The 18199-nt window shown below is 43.0% G+C and overlaps 1 protein-coding gene across 3 annotated transcripts in view; it reads left to right on the top strand.

Moving 5' to 3' along the window:
• The window catches only part of cacna1fb (calcium channel, voltage-dependent, L type, alpha 1F subunit), a 41260-nt gene extending 23624 nt beyond the window's left edge, over positions 1-17636 (top strand). Inside the window, exons 23-51 of one of the 3 annotated variants that reach the window (XM_085345718.1) lie at positions 2328-2387; positions 2484-2590; positions 2757-2844; positions 3025-3132; positions 3624-3676; positions 4931-5077; positions 5160-5361; positions 7033-7191; positions 7273-7383; positions 7631-7714; positions 8665-8793; positions 8990-9055; positions 9401-9492; positions 10553-10712; positions 11025-11152; positions 11674-11770; positions 11873-11975; positions 12613-12714; positions 12806-12936; positions 14011-14142; positions 14255-14309; positions 14439-14658; positions 15514-15621; positions 15725-15861; positions 15937-16039; positions 16136-16320; positions 16420-16467; positions 17187-17287; positions 17373-17636. In XM_085345718.1, the coding sequence (XP_085201844.1) occupies positions 2328-2387; positions 2484-2590; positions 2757-2844; positions 3025-3132; positions 3624-3676; positions 4931-5077; positions 5160-5361; positions 7033-7191; positions 7273-7383; positions 7631-7714; positions 8665-8793; positions 8990-9055; positions 9401-9492; positions 10553-10712; positions 11025-11152; positions 11674-11770; positions 11873-11975; positions 12613-12714; positions 12806-12936; positions 14011-14142; positions 14255-14309; positions 14439-14658; positions 15514-15621; positions 15725-15861; positions 15937-16039; positions 16136-16320; positions 16420-16467; positions 17187-17287; positions 17373-17636 (3480 nt within the window). Of the gene's footprint in view, positions 1-2327; positions 2591-2756; positions 2845-3024; positions 3133-3623; positions 3677-4930; positions 5078-5159; positions 5362-7032; positions 7192-7272; positions 7384-7630; positions 7715-8664; positions 8794-8989; positions 9056-9400; positions 9493-10552; positions 10713-11024; positions 11153-11673; positions 11771-11872; positions 11976-12612; positions 12715-12805; positions 12937-14010; positions 14143-14254; positions 14310-14438; positions 14659-15513; positions 15628-15724; positions 15862-15936; positions 16050-16121; positions 16321-16404; positions 16468-17186; positions 17288-17372 lie in introns of all 3 variants that reach the window. The other 2 variants (XM_085345717.1, XM_085345719.1) reach the window with 2 other exon arrangements.
• The last annotated feature ends 563 nt before the right edge of the window (positions 17637-18199 follow it).

Raw genomic sequence — 18199 nt, 5'->3', positions numbered from 1 at the left:
TTGGGACCACCACTAGGATGACTAAAGCCAGCATACTCTTAGTTCCAGGCCTTCTTGAAACTTATTTATTCTGCCTGTCTGGGTGAAATAAGACAAACCACCATGTCAGCCACTTTCACCATCACCAAGTTACCTGATAGCCAAGCAACCAACCGCAGCAGAGCACAGCATCCCTCCAGCTGATCCAATCCTGTGCCAACCCTCTGTGGTCTGCGCTGGGGGCGGGGCCTCAGCAGATTACACTGCAGAAGTGGGTCAGTGCCTAACCGGGTTAAAGAGGGAAACACATGGAAACACATGGAGGCAGAAAATCACCAGTTCACTGTCAGATAATGAATACTCACAGTGTGTGTGTGTGTGTGTGTGTGTGTGCAGACACACAAACTTAAACACTCACATGCAGAGCAGCAGCTGGCTTCATGCAAGAAGTAGCAATTCACAACAGCTGAGGGAGGAAATTACTTCAAACATACAATCAGACCTGCTCATACTGAGCGTTAACCCTGTGTTTGCCTCCTCTGTTCTCTACGAAACTGTGCAAATTATTGCCAGAAAATGCTGAGGATTTTCTATGAGTCTGTTGTGGCCAGTGCGATCCTCTATGCTGTTGCATGCTGGGGGAGCAGGCTGAGGGTCGCAGATGCCAACAGACTTAATAAACTGATCCGTAAGGCCAGCAATGTTGTGGGGATGGAGCTGGACTCCCTCAAGGTGGTGTCGGAGAGGCGGATGCTGTCCAAGATAAAGACAATGTTGGATAACACTTCCCACCCACTCCATGACATGTTGGTCAGTCACAGGAGCACGTTCAGTGAGAGACTGAGATTACCGAAAAGCACCACTGAACGACACAGGAAATCATTCCTGCCTGTGGCCATCTCCCTGTACAACGCATCCACTTAACACACTGTTTACTGCTACAACTACACATGTTTCTTTTCCAAATACTTATTTATAAGTGACTTATGTATGTATGTATGTATATATATGTATATATTGTACTATTCTTAGTTAGCGTATTGTCTGTCTTGTCTTAATGTTGGTTTAAAATGGAGCACTGTAACAAAAAATAATTTCCCCCAGGGATCAATAAAGTATTCTGATTCTGATTCTGATTCTGAAATTATACATTTTGGTTCTATCTTGAATTAATTAACGAGCCTCTCGGCTGCCGTCCTTACGAGCAGTGCGTATTTCTCATTGATTGTGTTTTAACCGTCTTCAGCAAACCGAAAATGAGCTCAAGCACTTTGCTTCTGTTTCTGAGCTAAAATGAAACCATGAACCTTCTCAAGGACTTTTGAGTTTTGTGTAGATGAGCTAAGGTAGTTAAACATCTTTTTTCTTGATATGCAGACTTCTCCGCTTTAAACTCCCACCATCATAAAACCAGTGACAGGTGTTGGGCTACATGAAGGAACTGAATAGGAAGGAAAGATGAACGTTAATGCACTGAAGGAGGAAAAATGGCAGCACAAGGGTTCAAGTGACCAAAGTGTTATGGCTGCATGGATCAGTGGTGTATCTGAAACAGCAGGTCCTGTCCAGTGGTTCATACCTACTGTACCAAAAGCAGTTTAAGATGAACAACGAGTAAAACCAGCGATGACCTCAGGAGTTGCTGATGTGTGCAGAGAGCGAAGGGCAAACTGTGCAGTTCGATCCTACAGAAGAGCGACTGTAGCACAGGCTCCACAATAGCAGCCAAACCAAGCTTGAGATGCTGAAAAATCCCACAAGGCAATTGAAAGAAGGATAAAGCCACCACCAACTCATGTATGAAATATGATACACTTGGTTTTACGGAGCTGAGTTCCTGAACTTTCTGCCAAATTAAATTAAAACTTGTTCAGGACTTAGGTCTCTGCTGTGTGACTCTCTGTCGTCATCTGAGTGAAAACTGAATGTGTCTCATTGAGCTGCTGCTTCAACTGTTTCTTGGACTTTTTTCTTGATTTATTTATTTATTTATTTTATAGAGCAGGATGTTATTATCGCAACCAGAAACTGTTTTGAAAATAATTTAATCTCACAGTTTTCTATCAATATTTTTATCTATTACTTTATTTTGGCTGCCTTTAAGCCTCTAACACAGCAGCTACTTCACCATCCACAGCCTCAGTTACATCACAAAAGCCCACATAAAAATATCTTATTTAAAAGAAAATGCTAAAATGCTAATAAATGAAAAGCAAATGTGTCAGCTGCATCTGCTTTAATCTGCACACGTTATCCTGACTCACCTGTGGAAAGTTATTTCTGGATTCTGAAGAAAAAAATTGAAATGTTGGACCTGAGTCTGGTTTGTTTTCAACCTCTGTGTTCAGATTCTGGGCTATGCAGACTACGCCTTTACCTCCATCTTCACTGTGGAGATTCTGTTAAAGGTAAATATCGCCTTCAGCTCAATGAAATAACTCACCCAGGCCCTCCTCTCCCTCTTTTGATTGTCTTGCATTGCCAACATGTTCTCTCATTCACAGATGACGGTCCACGGAGCGTTCCTCCATCAGGGCTCGTTCTGCAGGAACTGGTTTAACTTGTTGGATCTCCTGGTCGTCAGCGTCTCTTTGGTCTCCTTCTTCCTGCAGTCAGTATCCAAACAACATACATTCTGACTTTCCTGTTTGTTTCAGTCTTTGTCTCATGCATGGTTTGCTGTATGTGTTTGGACTGTATTTAAGTACAGAGACTGTTTTGATGTAAGTGTGTTTAAACAAACTGAGGTGTGTAAATGTGTGCGTGTGCCTCTGCAGCTCCAGTGCCATCTCAGTGGTGAAAATCCTCAGGGTCCTCAGGGTGCTCCGACCTCTGAGGGCCATCAACAGGGCCAAAGGACTCAAGGTAACATTACACAGTACAGTGATATGTTCACTTAATGTGGGGCGTACAAAAGCCTAGTCAAAGGGGTCAGTGGGGAGTAGCGATGGTACATATTGAGGGTTGTAGGCGAGTACCAGGCATTGTGCTGTGTTATTTTAAAAATACTCCCTGACTTTGTGTTTGTTTGTTTTTGTCGCGCAGCATGTGGTCCAGTGTGTGTTTGTGGCCATCAGGACCATCGGAAACATCATGATTGTCACGACCCTGCTGCAGTTCATGTTCGCCTGTATTGGAGTCCAGCTCTTCAAAGTGAGGCTGAGAACGTCTACTTACACACTGGACACATTTTTGGAAAAACTTCCGAGTATTCTGAGGAGTAAAAGTGTTTCATTGGGCAGAAGGGGAGAAAATAGAGTGTGTTTTATAAATGTACACTGTTTATCAGGACAACACTGACCCTGATTCTGAATTTCCAGAGTCATCAAAGGGCCACCAAAGTAAAGAAAAACAGTCAGATATGGCAAAACAGGAAATGAAACATTTTCACATATTCGATAAACAAACAAACAAAAACAAACCAGAGAAATGGATGTTAAAAAAACCTTCTAAAACATAACCTCAAACACAAAAAAGTATTTATCATGAGTCCTATATTTACAGTGCATCGAACAATAAAGACACTGTAGCATTATTGCGTTCTGCTCCAAGTCTCTGTTCATATTTTTGAAGTCTTAAAGCTGTGACTAAACGTCAGCACAGTGTTTGTGTTTCTGGTCCAATCTGTGTGTTTTGCATTTCAGGGTAAATTTTACCGCTGCACCGATGAAGCCAAACACACCCCCGAACAGTGCAAGTGAGTTTTCATTATTTAAATTGTTCAAAACTGAAGCCAGCTTGTGTTTTAAATACTGACATTCAACTTCAACAACAATAAACAATCTAATTTTATTTCACTCCAGAGGTAATCCTCTGATTTGTATTCAATTCCAATGATTTATAAAATCTAAGTCTGTATCTTAGAGTTATACTTTGTTTCTGATGTTTAAAGTTGCCACTCAGTTTAGCGCAATTTCATTTTAATTTGAGTCTGATTCTAACTATCGATGTCACAACTTGAGATAAGATTTTATGTCTTTTTTGTAAAAACAATACTTGGTTTGCAGCCGAGATGAATATCAATCGTGGCTTCCAGGTCTAAAACGTCGAGCTAGGCTTGAAATGCCTTAAAACAGGGGTGTCGAACTCCAGTCTCGAGGGCCGGTGTCCTGCAGGCTTTAGATCTCACCCTGGGTCAACACACCTGAATCAAATGATTAGTTCATTACCAGGCCTCTGGAGAACTTCAAGACATGTTGAGGAGGTCATTTAGCCATTTAAATCAGCTGTGTTGGATCAAGGACACATCTAAAACCTGCAGGACACCGGCCCTCGAGGCCTGGAGTTTGACACCTGTGCCTTAAAACATGCTTTTTCCCCCTAATGGACAGAAGTTTGGGCTGGAGGGACTTATCTAGTTGCAGAAAGAATTCCGATTGTGTGGAAGAAACGGCCTTGTCTCCTTTCTCTTCAGTGAGCACTTTCCTGATGAGTTTGTGGGTTCAGTCACTTTTTGTGAGGTCTTATAAATAAAACATGACTTAATTTTGTACATGATAGTAAAAATAAAAATTATTCAAGATGTGTTCTTTAGAAAACGATTTATCAATCACAAGTCGGTAAGAAATGAGCCTACAGTGTCCTTTGTTTCACAGTCAGATCCTCCCCTCGTACACCAACGCCATTTCAAAACGCCAAAATGGCAGCAGGTCAAACATTCATAACAGGAACGTGGTGATGTCATAGTGGTTGTGTCCATCTTTTATATACAGTGTATTGTTCAGTTTCTTGTTTCCGTGACTCGACTGGACTTGTTTACTCATGTTGGGTTGAACATAAGACCGTCACACTGTGTGGCCAAAGGTGAGTCCCCTCAATGGTTGAATGTCAGGTGAATACTCGGTTTGAGGGTTTATGGAATGTTTAGGGCGCCATGTTCACTTCATAATTAAATATCCAGCACATGACTTTAAGTCAGCGTCTTCTGATGAAATGTGATGTGTGTGTTCAGAGGGACCTTCGTGGTGTACAAAGATGGAGACGTGAGCCATCCGATGGTCAGAGAGAGGATCTGGATGAACAGTGACTTTAACTTTGATAACGTCTTGATGGGGATGATGGCGCTCTTCACCGTATCCACCTTTGAGGGCTGGCCTGCGTGAGTGCTCAGTTTTTGTTTTTGGTTTTTTTTAACTGTTTGTGGGGAACCAACTCTGACATTTTAACCCGTCTGTCTTCAGTCTGCTCTACAAAGCCATCGACGCCAACGGCGAGAACTCTGGTCCCATCTACAACTACCGGGTGGAGATTTCCATCTTCTTCATCGTCTATATCATCATCATCGCCTTCTTCATGATGAACATCTTTGTGGGTTTTGTCATCATCACCTTCAGAGAACAGGGAGAGCAAGAATATAAGAACTGTGAGCTGGACAAGAACCAGGTAAACCCAGCTGCCAGTCTGGACCCAAACGAATCAGTGTCACAGTCATCGTATACGTTAAAAATAGGGATGGGTATCGTTTAGGTTTTATCCGATACCGGTGCCAAATCGGTACTTTTGAAACGGTGCCGGTGCTCAAACGGTGCTCAAACCGGTGCTTAAAGAATGGAGAACACAAAATTGGTCCAAAAACCTCTCATGTTCAGCTGTTTTTTGTAAAAAGATAACAATGTTAGCCTTTTCTGCAGCTATGGGGCATATATGGCATCACTCTTGGCTGGAAGCAGTGCTTAAACAATGGAAAAAACACAAACTTTGTCCAAAAACCTCTCATGTTTAGCTGTTTTCCACTTTTTCTTTGGTCATTTTAGCCTTTTTGGCCAGGGTGAAGGGAGTATCTGCCATCAAACAAGAAGACAGACGCATGTAACTATGATGATGTTTGCTAGTTCACCTTACATGCATTAATGTAATAACGTGGTTAGCCTACTCAATGTAAATTACACACGAACATTAAGCTACTCACGCAGAGAAGAACGGCTGCTGCTGCATCATCATCCGTCATCATTTCTGCTACACTGGCAGGGCTAGGGGCCAGGACTCTACTCTTCGGGGTTTTTGGGGGATATTGCTAACTCCGGGTCAGATAACAGGCAACCCACGCACAGTAGATGCGCTCGGTGTGAGGTCTCGCAGGCTATCATACGGCGCATTTCTGGGCTTTTAAAAAAAACGCTATGCGTCGCCAGGTGTTTCATCGGATTTGAGGTGTTGCCTCCTTTGACAGTATCACAGTATCACCTTAAAGCACTTGTTGCTGCTGAGTTTGCATATTTTGCTGTGAAGTACAGCCGGACTTTTGACCGCTTCGCCTTGGACATTTTAATCTGTAGCTCTGCTCTTAAAGAACGTACGTACCTGGACCCGCCTACTATCCTCGGAAACGTAAAATTATTGGCTAGAAGTGTATCACAGCTCAGGAAAAAAAAAGCACCGAAATAAAGCACCGAAATGTGCGCTGCTTTTCGGTCTGGTTACTACCATTTATGTCAGATGGCACCGGACACCGGTACCCATCCCTAGTTAAAAACAATAATGATCAAAGTAAGTACGTTCAAAGGTGTTCAAATCCAAAGGTAACAGGTTGCTATAGTTGATAAATCTAAATTTTTATGTCATTAATAATTTATTTATTTATTCCTTTATTAATTTTGGTTATTTAATGTTTTTAAATATTAATTTTAGAAACTCTTAATCTTGCAAAAAAAACATTGTATTTGATTTATCATAAGATTATCAGTTATAGGGTGTTTTTGTTGTTCCATCTTCTGTTTATTTTCTATTTATTTATTTTTATGTTACTTTCACTGTAAACATAGGAGCGGGGTTTCTTATGCAGTTGTTTTAAAAATATATTTTTAATCAACGGATTTTGTTCACATCTTGATGAATAAAATATTCACATATTTCACATAAATTATGGAACAACAGTGAGTTAAAATCACAAGTCGTTGAAGTCATTGAAGTGTTCCCTTAATTTTCTTTTACCAAAGTAATTTTAGTTAAAACAATTTTTTTTACAGTCCCAGCATATTTTTTATCATAATTTTGTTTTGTTTTTTGTTTAGCTGCGTTGTTGCAGTACTGTTAATGCTCTCGTGCCCTCTCCAGCGTCAGTGTGTGGAGTACGCTCTGAAGGCTCAGCCGCTGAAGCTTTACATCCCGAAGAATCCGGTTCAGTATAAGTTCTGGTCCATCATCAACTCGACAGGATTTGAATACGTCATGTTTGTCCTGATCCTTCTCAACACCGTCACTCTGGCCATTCAGGTTCGTAATATTTCAGTTTCTTCTCTGATTTTTTCCTCTTGACTAAAACCTAATCTGTCTAACTTTCCGTGTCTCCTGCAGCACTATGAACAGTCCAAAACCTTCAGCTACATCATGGACATCCTCAACATGGTGTTCACTGGACTCTTCACTTTGGAGATGCTGCTCAAGCTGGCAGCTCTCAGAATAAGGGTGAGGAAACCAAGCGTATCTCTTCAAAGATCTCCATACATCCGCTACGCACGGAAAGTCTTCCTGTTAATAACTACATATTCTTGGACATGTTTTCAAAGCTCTTTAGTGTAGATAGTTTTCCTTTTTCTGTTTACCGTGTTATTAAACTCATATGTGACCATTAAGATTAAGGGTTTATATAAACAGAAATGAACCGAGATCAGGGATAATTAGTTTCACTAAATGTTGTTTTGCTTTTTTCCAGCATTACTTTGTTGATGCCTGGAACTCGTTTGATGCTCTGATTGTGGTCGGCAGTGTGGTCGACATCGTTGTCACTGAGTTCAGCGTGAGTACTTGTGACGTTTCTGTCTTGAATTGGATTTAGAACAGTTCTCTTTATTGTATCTCATTATAACTGACACAATAACACAAATAATTATGGTGCCCACTCCCTCTTGCTCTGTGATGCTGTTTCATTTACCCTGCAGCCTGTAATCCTGGTGTGCAAACACTCACCTGACCTGAGGTTAGAGGTGAGATCATGAATGCAATCCTGGTTTGATAAAATGATAACCAGAACTTTAAGCTGGGCAAGCCTTTAACTCTGAATTTATTAAATATTTGCAGCATCAGAGGGGTGACTACAGCAGCAGGGTCCATATGAGCATCCACACAGTGAAAAAACTATGTACAATTTTGCAATAACAACATCATTTATTATATAGAACAATTAATTCTGAGAAAGCAGATCACAGTCTGTAATTTTCTCCACATAGGACATGTGAGCTGTTTTTAATTAAATCATTTTCAGCCGCTGTCCTCAGGTTAACTCCGGAGCACTGTTGCAGCTGCTGAAGCATTTTTATTTTACTGTTAGTAAAAGTCTGACCCATTTACTCAGTGATATTTATCTTTTTATTGTATCATTTATCAAATTTATCAAATTTTACTGTATCGTTGCTGTGGCTGTGATTTTTCTCCAATTGTTAACAACAGGTATCACCAAAAACATGGGTAACTGTAGCGTGACTTGCTGAAGTAATATAAATCGTCCCACTTTAGACAAGTTTCATTGTTTGGGGGACTTGACACAAGTGCTGTTTTTCCTTTCAGATGTTCAAGACTCCTCTTCCTTTGAAACTACTTTAAATGCAGGTCAAATTAACTTCACCCTTTTGTGCAGCTTTCAGCTCAGCCTGGAGGATCCTGCAGCTCTAAAACAACAGCCAGTCGTTTTTTGTGTGAGTGTATTAACACATGTTTTTATCACATCTGCAAACTTTTCTGTGTTTTCAGAGTGGAGAGGACAGCTCCAGGGTGTCTATCACCTTCTTCCGGCTGTTTCGAGTAATGCGATTGGTCAAGCTGCTGAGTAAAGGGGAGGGCATTCGAACACTCCTGTGGACTTTCATCAAATCGCTGCAGGTAAGCGAGGACGTTGTCTGGAAAGAAGATGTGGCGTTTCTTAATGGCCACAAGGTCAATCTGCATCGAGTTCTGGCTGAAGTCTGGCTTAATCGTGGTTTAAAGCTCTTGTTTCTTTAATGTTGCCCATTGTTCAGTAGCCACAGCTCCCATCTTATATTTTATAATGCAGTGTTTTGTTCCTGTCTCTCTGCAGGCTTTGCCATACGTTGCTCTACTTATTGCCATGATCTTCTTCATCTACGCTGTCATCGGCATGCAGGTAAGTTTACACACAGTAAACCTGCAGGGTCATTCTGACTTAATTTATTTATATCAAACATTTTACAACACTAAAAAAGATCTTTGAACAGTTTGTTTTGCCCACTTGAATCTGATTTGGTCAACTTTAATTCTTTGTGCCTTTACTTCAGTTGTTAGTGTCTTCTTGCAAAATCTCTGTGGGTGTCAACCCCTTTAAGTTAGGAAAGAAATTGAAGTCAAATATTTTGTAAATTGGCCGCTCATTTCAATCCAAACAGTCACCGTTAACAACACTGGAAGCCTGTCACAATAAGGACATGCTAAAGCTGCTGACTTTTTTCTTCTGCTCGTCTCCATTTGTCAGACATTTGGGAAGATAGCGATGCAGGATTACACTCAGATCAACAGAAACAACAACTTCCAGACATTTCCTCAGGCTGTTCTCCTCCTCTTCAGGTCAGATGCTCCTCCTGCTGCTTTTATGTCTGTGTAGATTCTTGAGTGCTTGTATTTTTGGCTTGTGAAGAAATTTCACCTCTCATCTAAGAGGCTTCTTCTTAAGCTGCTAATGTTGAGCCCGAGCTATTTAGCCCCTAGTGCGGTTGCCATTTTGGAGCTTGTACTGAGTCTTTCACCCACTATTAATCCCACTATTATTCATGTGAGCTGTGAAGGGTCCCATGAGCCAAGGTGTGAAGCAAACTGTGGGCCAATACTGTCACACTGGCCAGGGTTTGAATTCTCTGAGTCATTGTCTCGTCCCACTATTATGTGGGATGTTGAGGTCAGGTGACTGCATCGCCTGGGAAGGGACTGCAAGACTGTATTATAGATGGCTGATAGATGGTGCCATAAGACACCACCTCTGGTCCCACCACTGTTGCCTCACAGCAAGAAGGTCCTAAGTTCAATTCCACCATCAGGCCGGGTCTTTCTGTGTGGAGTTTGCATGTTCTTCCTGTGTTTGCGTGGGTTCTCCCCGGGTAGTCTGACTTCTTCCCACATTCCAACGACATGCAGTTAGTGGGGTTAGGTTAACTCTAAATTACCACAGGTGTGAACGTGAGTGTGAATGGTTGTCTGTCACTGTGTTAGCCCTACAACAGACTGGTGACCTGGTACACCAGGGTGTACCCTGCCTCTCGCCCTAAGAGAGCTGGGATAGGGTCCGGTCCCCCCACAACCCTGACAAGGATAAGCAGAAGAGAATGGATCGATGTTATTCTGCTTCTCCGTGGTTGGTGTCTGAGGTTCTTCACTGAATGCACAGGACAGCCTCGTGCATAAGAGGTGAAACATCACGAACCAAAAAGAAGTCCAGTACCTTCATTTCAAGTGCTCAAGAGTGCTCAAGTCTGTTTTCATTCTTTCAAAAACTCGCTAAATCACTCCTGGTGTCCCACAGGGATCTACTCTGGGTCCTTTGCTTCTTTCAGATTTTCTAAGCACCAGCAGTTCTCCCACGGCAGGACTGAGAATTTATTATTTTCAAGTTTTTTTGTGTGTGTTTGTGCAGGTGTGCTACCGGTGAGGCGTGGCAGGAGATCATGTTAGCCAGTCTTCCAGGTAAACGCTGCGACCCCGAGTCAGACTACGAACCAGGGGAGGAGTTCAGCTGCGGCAGCAACTTCGCCATTGTTTATTTCATCAGCTTCTTTATGCTGTGTGCTTTCCTGGTCAGGACACACACTTACACACATTTTTTAATCACACATATCTTTAATGAAATTCTGACATAATAGTTAATCAGAAGGAAAATATGAGCAGACTGCTGATGCACATAGGAGCACAAATATTAGAGACACCTTTAACTTTGATTTAGATAATAAGTTATTTTATTCACGGCTGACATTTCTAAACACCGAACATTATTAGCTGCATGAAGACAGATGTTCAAGGTGTGCTTAATAAAGTGGCAATTGAGTATATATATGTGCATTTAAAATGTAACTAAACACCTTTGGATATACTTGTTTCTTCTGCTTCAGATTATCAACCTGTTTGTTGCTGTCATTATGGACAACTTTGACTACCTGACACGTGATTGGTCAATTCTGGGGCCACATCATTTGGATGAGTTCAAGAGGATCTGGTCAGAATATGATCCAGAGGCCAAGTAAGATGATCCGTGGTCCACATATACCCAGGATAATTTAGTGTTTTTATCTTCATGTTTTTAATTTATTTTTTATTTTGGCTTTAGTTAATAATAATTCCTTTGGTGAGAATAGAAACTCCTGCTCCTGCTAAAACACCTGGTTAAATAACTAGTTGTCCAGACACACACACACAGATCCCTCGATTACACTCCATAAAATGTCTTTTTCTCAAATGCAGTATATACTCTTTCATATATTTTTCTGTATCAGACGCACAAAACATATAAAAGTTTTCATGTGATTTAAATTTCATAGCAGTCAAGCAAATTGAAACTGGAAAGATAATAAATTGAGCTGGGATTTAATCTGCAGCCATGCTCTGGGCTCACTACCCTGCAGTTTCATCTAACTTTTTGATGTTGGGGAGAAAAGTGGATTATTTTTTTCCAGTGTTCATTGACCTAAATCAGGAGGAAAAGTGAATAAAGTTCCAGGTGGAGAGATGATCATAAAATTCCTGATTGTTCTTTGTTCTCAGAGGTCGGATAAAACACCTGGACGTTGTTGCTATGCTGAGAAGGATTCAGCCTCCTCTGGGTTTTGGGAAGCTTTGTCCTCACAGAGTTGCCTGCAAGGTAAAATAGTCACACACTGTGTGCTGTAGCTGCTGTTCAAAAGGTTATAAGCTTGGATTCAAGAGACTTAATTTAACTGGGAGCTATTTTTAACCATCTCAGCGTCTGGTAGCGATGAACATGCCTCTGAATGCTGATGGGATGGTGACCTTCAACGCCACGTTATTTGCTCTGGTTCGCACTGCCCTTAAAATCAAGACCGAAGGTATGTGATAGGTCTTTGCAGGAGCTGCTATAAACACACAGGAGTGATCCTGGACAAATTAAAGACTTCAGGAAATCATGGCTCCTCTTTCCTTTTCTGCCACAGCATTAAAAGGTTGACATTATTCAGGAAAACCTTTAGGTTTTATAGCTTTACTATCTGACAGCTACTAATGCATTTATAAACTAGCAGCAGCTAAGAGGGAGTCAGAAACTTCTCTGTAACTGATAATCAAATTTATAACATAAATCAGAGACTCATCTGCATATAAACTTACCTAAATCTTTCTGGAATGTGACAATAAACCAAACAGACACAGATCTGAACCATTGTGTCGCAGTTTAGGCATTGTGACAGCAAAACTTCATCTCTCTATGGACTAATTCAAAGTTGCAGAAGCTGTTTGCTTTGCAGACTAAATTAAATAAATGAAAGTGTATCTTCATAAAGGATGCTGTTATGCAGTAATTTTAAATAGTGAAATTGATTGATTGGTCATCTTTTAGCTTCTCTGTATTATTGAGTTCTTAAAATCATTGAATCAATACAAAAATAGAAATGGGTCCCTGTTAATAAGCCACAAGCCTGTAAACACAGTAGCCTAGCCATAACTTTTATCGGATTTACCTCTTGCCAGGTATCCCTGAGCAGGAGAACGAAGAGCTGAGGGTGATCATCAAGAAGATCTGGAAGAGAATGAAGCCAAAACTTTTGGACGAAGTCATACCGCCACATGAAGGTACTCTTGCTGCTCACACGACGAGGTAGTACTGTTACTGCAAGTCTCAGCAGGAGTACTGCAGACTGAACTCTCTCTTCTCCATCCACAGAGGAGGAAGTAACTGTTGGGAAGTTTTATGCCACTTTCCTCATCCAAGACTACTTCAGGAAGTTCAGGAGGAGGAAAGAAAAGGGAGATCTGACCGGAGAGAACGACTCACCCAACCAGTCTGCTGTCCAGGTCTGTCTGTCTATTTACTGACAGAAGGCTGCAAAGCGGCAAGATGCAGACCAACAGTATCAGGCCATATAAGACAGGCAGCAGTAACCCAACATGTTTTTGTTCTTTTTTAATGACTGAAGAAACCAAAGCTCCAAACAACAGAGTTTAAATGTCCTGGGGTCTTGTTTGTGAGTAATGTGAAGGTAACGCATGAGATTAACCCAAGAGTTTGTGATGTTCATTTCCTGCTGAAGAGAGCGCTGAACTGGAGGGCAAAGTTTCCAGTTTACCAGTCAATCTGCATCCCAGCACTGACCTACCATCATGAGATGTGGGTAGTTAAAAAAATAACGCTGAGGATAAAAGTGGCTGAAATGAGTTTCATGTGTAGGGTGGGTCGGTCAACTTTAGAGATGAGGTGAGGAGCTAAGACATCCATAGGTAGCTTGGAATATAATTGCTGCTCCTTGAAATAGAAAGAACCCAGTTGAGGTGATTAGATTAAATGAAACTTTATTAATCCCTCGGGTGGGTTCCTCCGGGAAATTCAGTAAATTCAGGTGGTGCGAGTAACTGATAAAAATTCCTCTTGGACATCTTTGGAGGTTTTCCAGACATGCCCAACTTGGTGGAGACACTTGAGAAGACCCAGAGGTCGCCCGAGAGATTATATAGCTCCTCTAAGCCTGGGAGCACCTCAGGAAGATCTTGAAAATGTTGCTGGGGAAAGCACATCTGGAATACCTGTTTCGCTTGCTAACACAATTTGGAATAATTACACGATGATGGATGGATGGGAAAGCTCCTAGAGAAAATTTAGAGGGTCCATGGATGAAGCTGAGGTCTGTACCAGTCTTGTTTTTGTTTGTTTATATTTTATCCTTCATCTCTGTTCTCCCATCACCTGAGGAGTGCTCAGAGTCACTCATTAATTCGGTCGTCAGTTGTGATGCTTTTGAGAGCTCTTAAACTGAATTAGAGTCCAACCAAAGCTTGAAGATGCCTTTAGGAAAGAAACTGGGATGTGTATTTGTGTATGATGCTGTTACAACAAGTATGTCTTCATGCATTTTTTTTTGTGTTTCCGTGTAGCTCTGTAAAGCTGGTCTGAAGACTCTGCAGGATCTGGGTCCAGAGATGCGCCTGGCTCTGAACGAAGACCTGGAGGAGGAGGAGGAGGCCATGATGGAGGACGAGGAGATGGAGGAGAATTCTGCATATAAGGTCTTTATTCAGATTTACACACTTAAGCGTCTGACAAACTTCTCAACTTTTTCTTTTTAGAAAATACTTGAATGGGCCTTTAAAAGAGATTAAGTTTGTATTTTGCCTGCAGGCTGAAAATGGTTATGCAGAGAAAGATCGACGTGGCTCTTTACTGACACCTACTGGTAAATGACCAGTTAATTCGTTATCATCAGGCTGCATCATGTAACAACACAAAAGGATTTAAAATGTAAATGAGGAAAACAGTTGTGATTACATGACACTTAGTGTGTCAACCTCACCTTCTTTTGCAGGTCAGGGCGGTGTTGTGGGTGACGGCAGCGTCTCTAACGGAGGTCTGATACACCGGGTCGGGTCTCTCACCAAGATGGCAAACGGCAGCGATCACGACGAACATCTTCGCTGGGGAGACAGCGTGAGGTCATCCATTAATCGACATCCCTACCGCCGCTCATCCGTGAAGAACGGCCTGCTGGACCACGGCCACAAAAGACCGTCATACTCCAAACGAAGGTAGGTGGTCACACAACGGAAACCACTAAGGAAACGTGGCATTTACAGGTGTGACAGCCAATTACAGTCCCCCCCCCCCTCCAGGTGGTGGCAGCCCCAGCCCCTTACAGATCAATAAGAAACCCTTTAGAGAGAAATTGAGATCAGTTTTCCTTCAAGTGTCGTCTGTCACTGCTTGGTCACTGCTGCACTCTCAACTGGCTCATGCAAGCAAGACTACAAATTTACCATATTGGCTTTCTCCTGTGGGTTGTGACCTCCTCACCTCTCTCATCCTTTAACTTTGCACACTCCCACTGAGGTCTGCTGAGCAGATGCTCCTAACCTGACCTAAGGTCCACATTATAGCTCACAGAGCTGATGGAGTCTTTATGGCAAAAGCCCCTACATAGTGGAATAAACTGCACCTTCCCTTCAGGACCTCAACAAAACCAAAAGTTTTAACCCATTTTTATGCCTCAGCTGTAAAAGGCTGATGGGATGTTGTCATCACTGCGCGGGACAGCGTGGACACCCAGCTGCGTGAACACGAGAATGAGGCGACGTAGGATTTTCAAACTGATACCATAAGTGCACTTTAAGTGTGACGTTGAGCTCAAGGTCAGAGGTCAAGTTTTCTGAAGATCTTGTGAAGGCAATAACTCAAGAAGGAGGTGAGGGGTAGTACTGGCAGCCATCAGTATCTTTATTTATTCTGGCTGCTTTCTACTTCTATGGTTTTACTCTTTTTGTGTATTTTAATATGTTGTGTTGCTCTAATGTTATCTCATTTTATTCTATGAGCTGTACAGTTAAATGTTTTTAATTATGCTTCTAAATAACCTGACTTAATTTGACACTTTCTGTGACCTGTAGAAGGGACTCACGGGACAGATTGTGGAGGAACGGAGACATGGAGGCTTGTGGCGAGCAGGGTTACTACAGCAGAGAAGAAGACAATGACAGCATCACCTCCAGAGAAAGGTACACGTTAGCTTTGATGTCACCCTCAGAGGCGACTGACATTTCTGGAGGGCACACATCGACATAGTGGAAGACCGATTCATTTTCCTTTGTGTGTTTGCAGACATTATCCTGATGAGCCTCCTCTGTACAGAGACCATTACGATGGCCACGCCTCCTATACCAACAGTAGCTATGGTAATGGCTACAGCGAGGGGAGGAGGACGACCAGAAGACGCCTACTTCCTGCCACACCCACAGGTGACACGATGTCCCAGAATCCTCTCTGCAGCGTAACTGCATCATCACACCTCATATGAGTTTTTTGTTTATCAGGTCGGAAGCCGTCGTTTAACATCCAGTGCCTGAGGAGGCAGGGCAGCAGCGACGACCTACCGATCCCCGGGACCTACCACCCGACATCGCCGCCGCGTCGCACGTGCACACAGGTAAAACACACAGCAAGCACACACACACAAATCTCTCTTCTTCAGTGAAATCAAACACTCTCCTCTCCTCAGCAAACGTTCAACAGCTTCGAGTCTCGTCACTCCTCCGGTCGCTCCATGGCGGCCTCCTCGGCATCCTGGGCGAACCCTTGCCCTCGCCGCGGTCGCCTCCTCTATGCTCCTCTAATCCTGGTGGAGGAGGAAGGAAGCCCACCCTGGGGAGGAGGAGGAGGACCTGCGGGTGAAATAAAGAAGGCAGGAGCAGGAAGAGGTGAGGACACCACATTTTTGTTGATTTTAGCCGCACTGTAAACGTGTTCCTGTGGTTTAAAGTCGCACCTTTCTCATCCATCAGGTGTCAGCGTGACAGGTGCGGCACCCAGACCAGCCTGGTACGGCGGCCCTGCGGGGACATCAGGTAAGAGGGACGAACAAATGCACACTAAGATAGTTTTTACACACAAACTCTAGACAGTGTTGCGGCATCAGGTTGAATTTCAGAAATCAGTTGAACTTGAAAATGTATCCTCCTCCTCTTTTTTAATTAGGCAGTGAAAACTGTTATTCTGGCAGTAACCGCAGACAGCCTCTGGGAGAAAGATGCAGTTAGCAGGTCAGCAAAGCATAAACTGACAGCAGCTCTGGCACAGTTACAGGCCTGCCTCCTGTGCAGGGCCTGAATGCTAATGCTGCTGGCCCAAGTTCAGAGGACACATAGTGGTGGAGCAGCGGAGGACCAGAGTGGGCACAGAGGGAAACCGTCTGTGCCCTTTGATATCATTTGTGGAGGGAAAAGGTGCATCAAAATTTTAAGATTATTTGACACTACACGTAGACCCCTGACAAAAAGAACGGCCTCTTTTTGTCATTTTTAAGGATATTAGAAATTTACCGACTTGATCAATAACGTTTCTCTAAAGAACGCTCACATGTACAGCAGGTTGCACAGGTGTATCTGCTGTGCTGTAACTGCAGAGATGTAACATCCAAAGTCAGTGCTGTAGTTAGATTCTTTGTGCGTTTGTGCCATCAAACTGTGTGCATACTCTTGGGTAGGGAGCAGGCCTCCAGGCCAGTTTGTGTCCACGGCCTGTGGTCACGCTCCGTGTCTGAATGTGTCACGTGATTGTGTTGCAGCTCCACCCCCATACAGGGCGTACACAACCCTCAGAGTCCCCTCTCACCTTGGAGCACCGTTCACTGAGAAAAGAGGGTCAGCTGACAGTCTGGTGGAGGCGGTAAGAACTGACTGCTGATTGATCTCTGATCAGTTTCTGTGTCCAGAATCAGCGATTTATCCCGGTTGTGTTAATCTCCGCGCAGGTTCTGATCTCAGAGGGCCTCGGTCTTTACGCTCGAGATCCAAAGTTTGTGGCATTTGCGAAGAGGGAGATCGCTGACGCGTGCCACATGACAGTGGATGAGATGGAGTCGGCTGCCAGCGACCTTCTTGGCTCAGGGAGCCACAGCTTTCTCAGCAACGCTGCCAGCGACCAAGCTGCGCTCTATAGCGATGAGGAGCCAATCAGGACAGGCCATGACGAGGATGAGCTGGCTGATGAGATGACCTGTGTGACATCATTCTGAGGCTCTGGACCAATCAGGATAAAGATGGAGATGGGACATTTGCAATCAGCAGGAGCCATGTTTAGAATGTGACTTCCAGGACACCAAACCAGTTAGAGGAAGGAGTCGGGGAGTAGTTAATTTAAAGTTTTGGTGAATGAGGAGAGATCGAGGTCACTGTTGAAGGATGGATGAAGAGTATGGAGGGATCGGGAGAAGGAACGAAATCAAGGGAGAAGGAAGAAAATAAAAAAGGATGGAAATCTGGATACAAAGGACAAATGGAAGAAGGGAAGGAAGAACAAATGTTAAGAAAGGGTTAAAAATGTCACAAGTTAGGAAAACAATGAAAGCAAGTGGGAAAATAGAAAAAGAAGGATGAGATGAGAAACAAAGAGGGACATGAGGGTTTTTTTAAAAAAAGAAAATGTTGACTTGAGAGGCGACTCCTGCCAACACTCAAGTCACTGACTAGCTGAGGGGCAGGAGGGCCTAGGCAGACAACACAGCAGCTTCCGGTGACTCCGGGAATTTTTTGGTGGCCTTTTCGGAGACAAAGTCTCTCTAAAGGTTTAAAAGGTTAA

The sequence above is a fragment of the Diplotaxodon limnothrissa genome, linkage group LG20 (genome assembly GCF_057381915.1).
Source record: "Diplotaxodon limnothrissa isolate DT_005_m linkage group LG20, D_limnothrissa_male_GT1.1, whole genome shotgun sequence".
Lineage (NCBI taxonomy): Eukaryota > Metazoa > Chordata > Actinopteri > Cichliformes > Cichlidae > Diplotaxodon > Diplotaxodon limnothrissa.
This window is presented reverse-complemented; position numbering and strand designations above follow the sequence as displayed.